The following is a 12,344-nucleotide window of genomic DNA, read 5'->3' on the forward strand; positions in this document are numbered from 1 at the left end:
CGAAAGCTCCTAACCGAGTTTTTAGGTGTTATCCGAGCCAATTTTTTTATGCCAAAGCGAGGCGTTATCCGATTTTGGCGTTATCCACTACAGGTGTTAACTGAGGGTCCACTGTATTTATTTGTGTCGAGCATTTATGCTCAGTGCATTTATCATTTTGTGAATATTTTTGATGGCTGTAAGTATTGAGTGACCTATATGGTCAGTGTATATTTAAACATTTAACAAGTCTTTCTAACCATCCTAACTTTTTTTTTTTTTTTTTTTTGCTAAAAATTATGTGCCAAAGGGCTTCTTATATACAGTGGACCCCCGCATACCGTACGCATCGCATAACGTTCAATCCGCATACCGCTCGCTTTTATTGCAAAAATTTTGCCTCGCATACCGCTCAAAAACCCGCTCACCGCTCTTCGTCCGAGACGCGTCCAATGTGCGCCCTTAGCCAGCCTCACATGTGCCGCCGGTGGCATTGTTTACCAGCCAGCCTCCGCGGTAACATCTAAGCATACAATCGGAACATTTCATATTATTACAGTGTTTTTGGTGATTTTATCTGGAAAATAAGTGACCATGGGCCCCAAGAAAGCTTCTAGTGCCAACCCTACAGCAATAAGGGTGAGAATTACTATAGAGATGAAGAAAAAGATCATTGATGAGTATGAAAGTGGAGTGCGTGTCTCCGAGCTGGCCAGGTTGTATAATAAACCCCAATCAACCATCGCTACTATTGGTGGTACAGCTGCTGCTGCTGCTGTACCACCGTCAGCTGCTGCTGCTGCTGCTGCTGCACTGTCAGCTGTAGCACCGTCAGCTGCTGCTGCTGCTGTACCACCGTCAGCTGCTGCTGCTGCTGTAGTACCATCTGCTGCTGCTGTAGCATCGTCTGCTGCTGCTGTAGCACTGTCAGCTGCTGCTGCTGTTGTACCACCGTCAGCTGCTGCTGCTGCTGTAGTACCGTCTGCTGCTGCTGTAGCATCGTCTGCTGCTGCTGTAGCATCGTCTGCTGCTGCTGTAGCACTGTCAGCTGCTGCTGCTGTTGTACCACCGTCAGCTGCTGCTGCTGCTGTAGTACCGTCTGCTGCTGCTGTAGTACCGTCTGCTGCTGCTGTAGCATCATCTGCTGCTGCTGTAGCACTGTCAGCTGCTGCTGTAGCACCGTTGTTGGTGTGGCTTATTGAGAATACCAAGAAACAATTAACCCCAGAGGATTTGCCACCCAGGATAACCCAAAAAAGTCAGTGTCATCGAAGACTGTCTAACTTATTTCCATTGGGGTCCTTAATCTTGTCTCCCAGGATGCAACCCACACCAGTCGACTAACACTCAGGTGAACAGGGAAAAATGCCTGGAACTAGTGCTCATATTGGTGAATTTAAAGCCAGCAAAGGTTGGTTTGAGAGATTTAAGAATCGTAGTGGCATACACAGTGTGATAAGGCCTGTTCTGGAAGAAAATGCCAAACAGGACCTACAGTACTCAGGAGGAAAAGGCACTCCCAGGACACAGTGTCTCATCAGTCATTGCTGCATCTTCAATAAAGGTAAGTGTCATTTATTCTTCATTTAGTAGAGTAGTACATGCACAGTATATATTGTGCATGTACTACTCTACTATTGTGCATGTATCCTTCTCTTTGTGTGTAGGAAAATGTATATTTCATGTGGTAAAATTTTTTTTTTCATACTTTTGGGCGTCTTGCACGGATTAATTTGATTTCCATTATTTCTTATGGGGAAAATTCATTCGCATACCGATCATTTCGCATAACAATCAGCCCTCTTGCACGGATTAAAGTCGCTATGCGGGGGTCCACTGTATATGATAAATGAGTTATATTGCTTCACATTAATTTTTATTTTGTAATAAATAATTGTAAGTTTGGAGGTGTTTTGGCAGGTTATGAAATGGATGTACGTACATTATTATACCATTGTTAGGTAAGACACACATGCAACAGTTAGGTATCTTTATTTTAAAACGTTTTGCCTACACAGTAGGCTTCTTCAGTCGAGTACAGAAAAGCTGATAGAAGCCCAAGAGACGTGAAGACGATGTAATCAGTCTTCACTTCTCTTGTGCTTCTATCAACTTTTCTGTACTCGACTGAAGAAGCCTACTGTGTAGGTGAAGCATTTCGAAATAAAGATACCTAACTGTTGCATGTGTGTCTTACCTAACAACCTGTCGGTATTTTCTACCATTTTATTATTCACATTATTATACCATTGTTACTGTTCTAATATTTTAGTGTCTAATTTTCACAGTAGTATTCACTAATGCAAAGAATATAGCTCGAATTCTTGTAGCAGTCACAAGCAGTTTTGTAAATTTAGTTTCTCATTTGAATTTGACATAAAAATTAATAGCATTCTTGGATCATGTTTTCTTTAGGTATGAAACGAGCAGAGAGGAGGAGGAGGAAAGTTAAAGCAGCTTCTCTGAATGATTCTCACCACCACCACCACCACCACCCACGATCTCGTGAAGTAGAATTAGCAACTCTTCGACAGTTGCCAATAAATAATAACTTTGTTACAGAAAATAATGTTCTCTATAACCTTCACACTTTTCCAGGTAGGTGAAAAATAAAAACATGTTTTGCTTATTACAGTATTCTATATTAATATCTTACATACACAGCTTTTAGCTGCACAATGAATAACAGTACATCTCAGTCTGATAAAAAGGCAACAGTATTGTACCCCTTGAATCTTCATAAAAAAGATAATTTGATAAATCCTTTTCTTCATCTGTGAGAATAATTTTTTGCTGTCTTATTAAACATCCAGCTGTATATCTACAAAAAAAAAAGCTCAAGTATTTTTTCAAAATGTAATTTCAGGAGATGACCTGGATCTGCCCCATGTGTCACGGCATTGTATCAACCTCACCAAGTTTCTGGGTTGTGGAGCGTTTGGTGAAGTATTTGAAGGGACAGCCTGTGGACTGCCATGTTTACCTGAGGTCACAAAGGTGGCAATTAAGGTATGTGTATCCATTAATTCTTATTTTTCATGTATACATGAGTATACATTTTATATGATTGGCAAATATGAGTACAGCCTCTCCTCACTTAGCGACGTACTCTTTTACCGACGGCCCAGACTTACAACAGGCTCTCTGACCTGTATGCATACATAAATAATGTTTATTAGAGCTGATTTCTGCTATTTTGTTTAATACAATATATAGTACACTACTGTATAAACATTTAAAAATATAGTACCAGAAATGTTATAAATGGTGCAAAGGTGACATTAAAACACTATCAAAGATGGTTCACAAGCCCACTACCATTATAGCTCCTCATTTAGCGACAATTTTGTTTACCAACATGGTCTTAGGAATGGAACTTTGTCATTGAGTGAGGAGAGGCTGTATATTTTTTAGCCACTACGTATATGGAAACTGAAAAAATATATGCATTTTCAACATTTTAAGAATTTAATTTTGTATTACTCTGTAAACAATGAGTGCCTTTGATGCTTGTCAGACTCTCCGTAAAGGAGCAACAGAGACAGAAAAAGCTGAGTTCCTGAAGGAGGCTCAGTTGATGAGTCACTTCCAGCATGAACATATCTTGCGTCTTCTGGCTGTATGTACAGACCATGATCCTTTCTTCCTTATCCTTGAACTGATGGAAGGTGGCGATCTTCTGTCCTATCTTCGTACAAGTCGTGGAGTAAGTTTGAAGTTTATTATTATTATTATTTTATACATGAGTTTGAAATTTATAGAAAATGTTAAGTCATATTCATATTGCAGAGTCAAATGTTTAGTCACATTCATATTGGATGGCGCCTTAGTGTCTGAAGTTTGAGCTGTCTCCCACAGAAGTAGAGTGACTCAAAAAAGAAGAAACACTGTCACTATCACTCACTCCACCACTCTCCTGCCAGAGGCATATTGATATTACAGCTCATATTTCCCTCCAAACTGCAGACACAGTGTATGTAACAATGAGCATTATTGTATCCACCTTTTAAATCAATTCTATTCATTTTTTAGGTTGAGTGTAGCTTGACATTAGCAGACTTGGTGGCCATGTGTCTGGATGTGGCTAAAGGTTGTGTGTATTTGGAAGAAATGCACTATGTCCACCGTGACTTGGCTGCAAGGAATTGTCTTGTCTCAACAACTGACCCCGAATCTCGTATAGTGAAAATTGGTGATTTTGGGCTAGCCAGAGATATATACAAAAATGATTACTATAGAAAAGAGGTACTGTATATCTATAGATCATTTTATTTATAACTTAATGCCATATTTATAAGAGTAGGCTTGTGAAATTCACGAGTGAAAAAACTTTAAACTTATTAAAATACCCCTAAAATTAATGAAGCTTTTTATTTTTTATATAATAAGTTATTGTCATCTGTACAGTACTGAAAAAACATACATTGTCTTTACTTTTGATGAGTTCTGTGAGTTTTTCTATTCCCAGAGCCCAGCCTTAGGCTAGGCTTGTCTGGTCAACCAGGCATCTCTTATTTAGCAAAATCTTTTTTGTATAGGGAGAGGGGCTGTTACCAGTGAGGTGGCTGTCTCCAGAATCTCTGGTTGATGGAGTGTTCACAAGTCACTCTGATGTTTGGGCATTTGGAGTGCTGTTGTGGGAGATCTTGACTCTTGGACAGCAGCCATACCCTGCACGCACCAACCTTGAAGTGCTACATTATGTCAGGGGCGGAGGTCGCCTTAATCGTCCTCCCAATTGCCCAGAGGAACTGTAAGTTTTTCAATACTCCAAAAAATATATTATAGTTTAATTGCAAATGATTTATTAACATGATACATGTTAATAAATATTTTTTTGTGAATCATCCATTTCATATAATGTACTGTATTTTGAAAACAATACATTTAATATAAATGTCTGGGATCTATTTGGATTGTATAAAATCTTAAAATATTTTTCATAGATATTTTTTGTAAAGATCTATTATCTATTTCATTTCTTGCCTTAAATATCATTGGACATTGTATTTTCTCCAAACTAATTTAAAAGTTATCACATTGTCTTGTTAGGACAATGCTAACCTTATTTATGAGCTTAAAAAAGTGTTCTCAGGTAAAGTTTTATGTAAGTGTCAGCATGCTCAAGTTGCAAGATAAAATAAAAATGCAGCAGATAAATAGATAGAAGCTTCAACTTTTCTTTTTAGCCATAAACTGATGGAGCGATGTTGGAGCTACAGTCCAGAGAACCGACCAACTTTTAAAGAATGTCTTAGAGCACTATTGATGTTGGAGGAAACTATCTCAGCTTTGCCAGCCCTTGCAGTTCACAATGTTCACTATATTGGTTCAAATGGTAAGTAGACCATTCATATCTTCCATGCTTTGTGATTTATAAATTAATCTGTTTCTGATGAATTTGCTGCAGATCTTATTTTAATTGAGAGAACTGTAAAATGTCTTAGATGGTTGAACTGATTAACATGTTTCTTGTTCATTGTCTGGTAAAGAATTAATGCGTTGTGTGATTTGCTGTAAATTTTCATTACTAATTATGCCTGATTTTGGACAGCATACGTAAATTGCAAAATATATGATGTCCTTGTATAATATGTGGAATATGTCGTGCTTTTTTCTTACTCCTGCAGTTGAAATACTGTATGTAAAATTGAGAGTTGTTCCATCTTTTGCATGATATACCCTTCAGCTTTTATATTGCCATAACTTGCTTGTTCTCTTGATGTTTGCATCTTGATAACAATAACAGTTTTTATGTCTTGATTGCCACCAGATTCCTAATTTTTTACTACCACATAAAGGAATTCAAATGAAATGACTACTGATTTATGCTGATAAGTATTAAATTACTTGGTAAAAAATGAGGAATGTAAAGGTATTGGATAGAATGCCAAAGTTTGTGCTGTCATATATGCTTATGTTTGCTGTTTTAGGTGAATGTGGCCTTGATAACCTGGCTTATGCTGAAGAACATGATGAGAATTACAACACTAACTCAGGTGGGGAATTTTGTTTTCATTTAGGCAGCTAATTCTTTGACAATTTTCTAAATTCAGAAAAGATAGACTTGCTGCATTTTTTTTTTTAGCTTAGATATATAGTGAAACCTGTGAATTATGGCAAAGTAATATTTTCTTGCACAAGCAGAGAAAATTTCAGCTAATTTTCTACTTCAGTATTACTTTCATTTCTGTTTAAAACTCAAATCCATTTACTTTAACAGGAAACTCCTTAGTTAGTGGGAATGATTGCTCGCCAAGTAATTCATGGTCAGCCCAAACAAGTGGCAGTGTTATCAACCTTGGAGGGAGAAATGGAAGTCAAGATGATGCAGGGAATGGAGTAGAAGTTGAAGAGTGCGATTCATTCTCAGGAGCAAGCACCCTACCTCTGACAGCTCCTTTAAGGAGGCATCAGCAATACCTACAGCTGGTCAGTGAACCATCACTGTCATCTCCACCAGTTTCTCCAAGATCACCTCCAGCTAGTCTTCCATTAGGTGCTGAAGCCTCATTTGACTTGCCAAGGTTTTCTGCACAAACCTCAACAGATTTTCCCCGTTCTCCTACAAGCCTCATCACAACAGCTCAGGTATCAATTCCATCCACTCCACTTAGCCCAAGTATCGCATCTCCTATTCCAGACTCTCCTACCAGTGTCACCTTTACTTTCCCATTGACCACAATGTCAAGTGTTATGTCTCCACAGCACTACCTCAAGCCATCAAATAATAAGGTCTATACTGGACCTTGTTTACAAGCAGGCCCTTATGATAATGAAGGCCAAGACATTGACCTGGATTCCAATTACAATCCACTCTTGGATAATTCCTATGTAAACATGTCGGCTGGAGACTTAAAACAGCGAAGTGATTTAACAAATACCAAAGATTTTGGAAAAATAAATGGGGTTAATTTAAGACACAAGAGAGATTGTGATATTATAGCTGAACTTGATAATCACCGTCTGAGTGGCGTATCAGCTCTTTCTGCTGTAAGTGGGATGACCTCTGCATCTACAGTTGATCTTGACCATAGCCCCAGTCAATCTTGGTGCTAGATACAAAGAGATCAAGATGATTTTTTAAGTGGGAAAATACCTCTTGTGAATATTAAGGCTGCTCTATGTACAACTGTATATATATATATATATATATATATATACGTATATGTATAAAAGGATTTATTAATTTTTTTTTGTACAGTGTGAATTTCTTCAATAACTTTTATACTTTAACAGTCATTAAGACTTACTTTATATATGAACATTTTTGGGGTTATGTAATTTATTTGATAAATATATTCTCGCCCTCTAAAACAAATAATACCATTCTTTTAATTTAAATTTAATGAGAACCTATTATTTTATGTGCTTTGCTTCATTTATTTAATGAAATCCTACAAGTCAGTATAATTCGTAGAAATTAATGTGTTTTGCTTTACATAGAATACAAGCACTGTGCTTAGATTCAAATTAATGAAATCTGCTAAATTTTACAAAATACAGATGGCACATGAAACCCTAATCATAGAATAAAATTTTTTACCAAGTTTTTTCACAGCTCCAATTAAATTCAGTGGAACTCCAAGCTTATTTGCTCATCTTGAAAGCTATCAAGAGATGTTAAAGCAATGTTTGGGTATTTTGTTAATTTAAGTAACAAGAACTGAACATCAGTTGTTCTAATGTTTTGCTGTTTGTTTTTACCGAGAGTGCAATTTTTAACTGTTACGTTGCAGCGCCGTATGACCCTTGTGGGTTTAGCGCTTAGTTATGATTATAACAATAATTAACTGTTGTGTATTGATATCTGCTATGATAATTCTTATAATTTCACATGGGAAGATGTATATATTTTTATTTGTACAGTTAACCATTACTAAAGTTGTTGCCAATTCAGTATTAAGGTTTATTTTACTCCTAGTGTTAAGATTGTCATTTATGTGAATAGGTTTATGCTTTAATTTCTCAGTGGCAAAATTTTTCCTTTACAGTATCAGTTATTTGCTACTAAAATCTGGAAAACCCATTTAGATATATCTATGATTTTTTTTATAAATGTGGAATAACCAAATCGGTTGAGACTTGATATGTTTATATTTGTGAATATCTTGTTCATTAATAATTTTTTTCCAAAAAGTCCTAGTAAGTACAGTAATAGGATTTAGTAGTTTATTGCTTCATTTGGATGTTATACATATCATGAGCACTTGAAATACATTACATGAAGCATATAATAACTACTGAAAACTGATGTGTGGGCAGTGTATCAGTAAATATATATGTATAGTACAGTGCTGTACTGTACTTACTTAGTGCCTGTATAGTTACAAAGTCGTAAAATTCTCCTGTGATAAAACTGACGTGTTTTTTAAAGTGTAAAAAAAATGCACATTACAATATTTTGGTGTACTTGATGGGGCATGTTGCTTACATGTATGAAAACAGTAAACCCTTATAAAATGTGTATGTGACTTATTTCTAATACAGCACATTTTGTTTGAGATTTAAATGCCACTGTCTTCTCTACTTCAAATGTGAACTTTTTAAATATACTTGTGCATTTTAATTACTGTACTGTATAATTCTTAAATATGTGATTAAAGCAAGGAAAGTGATGAATTAGATGCATACAACATCTGGGTATATATTTTCTAGATGTTTGGTTATCCAATGTCTCTCAAAACAGTGGCAAAGACTGTAGAAGAGTAGGTAATCAGTCCCTCAGCCTTGCAGAATTATATACAGAAGACAGTAGAAGACTAGGTAATCAGTCCCTCAATGTAGAAACATGTGTTAAACACCCTCTCTTCTAGGCAGATGTTCAATAAGGAACAAATTGCATTATTTGGATTTAGGTACAGAAATACTCAATGTCCTTAGCTTTCTTAATTTCTGTAAATCCTGGCTAACACATTGGCTGCTGGAAGCAGGAGCAGACTACTGACCCAGTCTATCAAGTTACCTGTATACACGACCTAAATCCTCACATGCACAAGTTTCACAAACATCCCACGTGTCCCCCTTAAATCAAGACCAGATTAATTTCTAGTTTGTTAATACAGGCAAGAAAGGCCATAAAGATGTAGTAGAATAATTACAGTAATGTCTACATCAGTGTCTCCTAGCCAGAAAGGGCCTCTTCTGCACTTATCTTTGGGACAGAGCATTTGCATATCTGACTAGGATGACTCCATGTACTGTCATTCAGAGTTTCCACTGTCCAGTGCCATTCAAATGTTGGCAAGGGGCAAGAAGCTGACAACTTTCTGTAAAGACATGTAATGTATAACAAGCTTTTATTTCAGAAGACATTTCATTAGACATTTTGCTTTGTTATTTCATTAGACATTTTGCTTTGTTATTTGTGTATCGTTCCAGTCACGGTATTGTGCCTTTTTGTTATTTATTTTGCTTTATCAAGTTCAGCCCTGAGCAAAACATCTAAAACAAGTGTTTGACATTATATGCCTTTATACCTGCCATGCAACATTGTTCAGGTGCCAGTGTTGGTATATGGCAGGCACACAGTTTATTGTACACTAACATTCATTCATTTATTAAAAACTTCAAACATGCCCTAATATTTACTGAAATCAAATATAAAAAATAGACAATTAAATGTGAAATAAATTTGCAAGACACTAATCACCAGTTATCTTCTTGAATGCCCACTCTGACCCACCTCCATGATCAAGATTAGTAGGTGCTCTGTATATGTATGTAGCATGAATAAATAGAAGGATGAGAGGACTGAACCATGGTAGACAGTACAGAATCAGACTGTCAATTTACAGACCACAGTTTGATCCACTCATCCACCCTTCTGTTTATTCATTAACAGTTATTTAATTTGAGTTCGTGTGCAACATATTTAGTGCTACAGTTTATAATTTTTTTTTTTTTTTACCAAAACCTTCAATATTAGCTTTCTGTTATCAAATGTCAATCATATTCTTTATATTACAAAAGAAAATAGACAATTTCAGGGTGCTCTTAAGAAATTTTACATTACAATAATTTAAATATAACACTGGGGCATTCTTCACAGAATAATAAATCTCAATTTTAGCATTCATTTCTCATTCATTCATTCTAAACTGTTGTATCTCAGTGCCTCTACAAAGGCAGTGATTATGTATGAGTGATGGTGAAAGTGTTGAATTATGATTGAAAGTTTTTTTCTTTCTTTTTTGGGTCACCCTGCCTTAGTGGGGAACGGCCGACGTGTTAAAAAAAAAAAAATCCCATTCGGTGCATGGAAAGAAAAAATATTTTTATGCTGCAATCAATTTGGGGTATGTCAATATGAGATATGCTCAAACATTGTATAGAAGTATAGTATACAGTACAGGAGAGAGAAATGACAAAATACTGACATGAAGGATAAGGACAAATGCAGTATAATGAGATCCTTTAATGACAACATTTCACCCACAAAGTGGGCTTTATCAAGCGTAGTGACATGAAAAAAACAGGCAAGGTATGTTGGAAAAAAGGCAAAAGATTTATTTAATTTGAAGGGAAATCAGAGTTAAGGTATGTTGAAGCTAATTCTTGGGTAGACTGGTGTTGGGTTGGACAAATATATGGCTGAGAAGAGGCTAGATTAATGAAAGACCTGCCTAGCTTGAGCCAGAAGGCCTGTTGCAGTGTTCTTCCATATGATTAAGAAGTTTCCTGGTAAGTGGCTCAGCTCTGTTGTAGAAGCCATTGTTCTGGATGAAGTTGTTTAGTGATGAAGTTTATTAAAGTGACAATTACAGAATCCTGCATTTTGAAGTGTCATCTTTGATAATCAGTCATGCGTCATTGTAACTGATCAGGTGGTTGTGGAAGTTTCTATATGAAACTGGCATTAAAGTGCTCCATTCTGCTGGCATATTTGTGTTCATTATTATTATAATCAAAAAGAAGCGCTAAGCCACAAGGTATTTGTGTTCAGAAATGTGTGTATGAGAGTCCCTTGATGCTTCCTCCATATATATTTGGTCACAAATCATTGTAAAGGATTGTGTATATCTCTACTGTGGTTCTGACTGGGTCCCTTACTGATGATGTCCTTGACTGTAGTGGAGGTGGTAGTGTATATTGAAAATTGGCATTAGAGAGAATGCTGGGGATGTGTTTAACCCTTAAACGGTCCAAACGTATATATACGTTTTTTCAACATCTGAAAGTATGTAAAAAAATGTAGATCTTCTTTTTTGTTTTACATTTGAAAACGTGTGAAAAAACTTATCTACATTTTTTTTTTGTTATATTTGAAAATATGTAAAAAAAGTAATTACTTTTGTAGCACTATGAATTTGAACATCGATCTGTTTGGACCGTTTAAGGGTTAATAGTAGTTTGGGAGGCCTGTTTACTGTACATTTTCAGTTATGTGTACTTGCCTAATTGTGGTTGCAGGGGTCGAGCTATAGCTCCTGGCCCTGCCTGTTCAATGATTGCTACTTGGTCCTCTCTCCCTGCTCCATGAGCTTTATCATACCTCTTCTTAAAGCTATGTATGAATCCTGTCTCTACTATGTTACTTTTCATACTATTGAACTTCTTGACAACTCCATGACTGAAAAAATACTTCCTACCATCCCTGAGACTCATCTGAGTCTTTCAACTTTCAATTGTGACCCCTTGTTGTTGTGTCCCATCTCTGAAACATCCTGTCTCTGTCCACCTTGTCAATTCCTCGCAGTATTTTATATGTTTTCATGTCCCCCCATCTCTCCTGTCCTCCAGTGTCATCAGGTCAATTTCCCTTAACCATTCTTTGTAGCACATTATCCTTAGCTCCAGGACTAGTCTTGTTGCAAACCTGTGCACTGTCTCTAATATCTTGACGTGCTTAACCAGGTGTGGGTTCCAAACTGGTGCTGCATACTCCAATGTGGGCCTGACATACACACTGTACAGTTCTGAACCATTCCTTACTGAGGTGTCAGAACACTACTCTTAGGTTTGCCAGGCGCACATGTGCTGCAGCAGTTATTTGATTGATGTGCGCCTCAGGAGATGTGCTCAGTATTATATTCACCCCAAGATCCTTTTCATTGAGTGGGTTTGCAGTCTTTGGCCCCCTAGCCTGTACTCTGTCTGTGGTCTTTTTTGCCCCTTCCTCAATCTTCATGACTGCATTTGGTGGGGTTAAAATCCAGAAGCTAGTTGCTGGACTAGGCTTGCAGTCCTTTGTAGTCCTGCCTGATCCCCGTCCAATATAATTCTCCTCATTAGCTTCACATCATCTGCAAACAGGGACACTTCCGAGTCTATCCCTTCTGTCATGTCATTCACATGTACCAGAAACAGAACCGGTCCTAGGACTGACCCCTGTGGAACCCCATTTGTCACTGGCGCCTACTATA

General features: G+C 36.9%; 2 protein-coding genes across 7 annotated transcripts in view; one reads left to right on the top strand and one right to left on the bottom strand.

The window, feature by feature from the left end:
* Positions 1-9,628, top strand: part of LOC128687547 (proto-oncogene tyrosine-protein kinase ROS) — a 181,493-nt gene extending 171,865 nt beyond the window's left edge. For 2 of the 3 annotated variants that reach the window (XM_070085354.1, XM_070085365.1), the window contains 8 exons: positions 2,395-2,577; positions 2,846-2,988; positions 3,497-3,685; positions 4,012-4,224; positions 4,518-4,732; positions 5,169-5,317; positions 5,913-5,978; positions 6,203-9,628. In XM_070085354.1, coding sequence (XP_069941455.1) covers positions 2,395-2,577; positions 2,846-2,988; positions 3,497-3,685; positions 4,012-4,224; positions 4,518-4,732; positions 5,169-5,317; positions 5,913-5,978; positions 6,203-7,038 — 1,994 coding nt within the window. In that variant the 3' untranslated portion in view covers positions 7,039-9,628. The remainder of the gene's footprint in view (positions 1-2,394; positions 2,578-2,845; positions 2,989-3,496; positions 3,686-4,011; positions 4,225-4,517; positions 4,733-5,168; positions 5,318-5,912; positions 5,979-6,202) is intronic. The other variant, XM_070085359.1, reaches the window with a different exon arrangement.
* Positions 2,917-12,344, bottom strand: part of LOC138852748 (probable glutamate receptor) — a 51,383-nt gene continuing 41,955 nt past the window's right edge. The window contains exons 12-13 of one of the 4 annotated variants that reach the window (XR_011392054.1): positions 6,943-7,034; positions 2,917-2,962 (exon numbers count right to left, since the gene is read on the bottom strand). Coding sequence is in view for 1 of the 4 variants with exons in the window: in XM_070085372.1 (XP_069941473.1) it covers positions 9,187-9,248 (62 nt within the window). In the remaining 3 variants the exon portion in view is untranslated. Of the gene's footprint in view, positions 2,963-6,920; positions 7,035-9,116; positions 9,249-12,344 lie in introns of those variants that run through there. The other 3 variants (XM_070085389.1, XM_070085372.1, XM_070085397.1) reach the window with 3 other exon arrangements.

Source organism: Cherax quadricarinatus, chromosome 1 (assembly GCF_038502225.1).
Source record: "Cherax quadricarinatus isolate ZL_2023a chromosome 1, ASM3850222v1, whole genome shotgun sequence".
NCBI classification, from domain to species: domain Eukaryota; kingdom Metazoa; phylum Arthropoda; class Malacostraca; order Decapoda; family Parastacidae; genus Cherax; species Cherax quadricarinatus.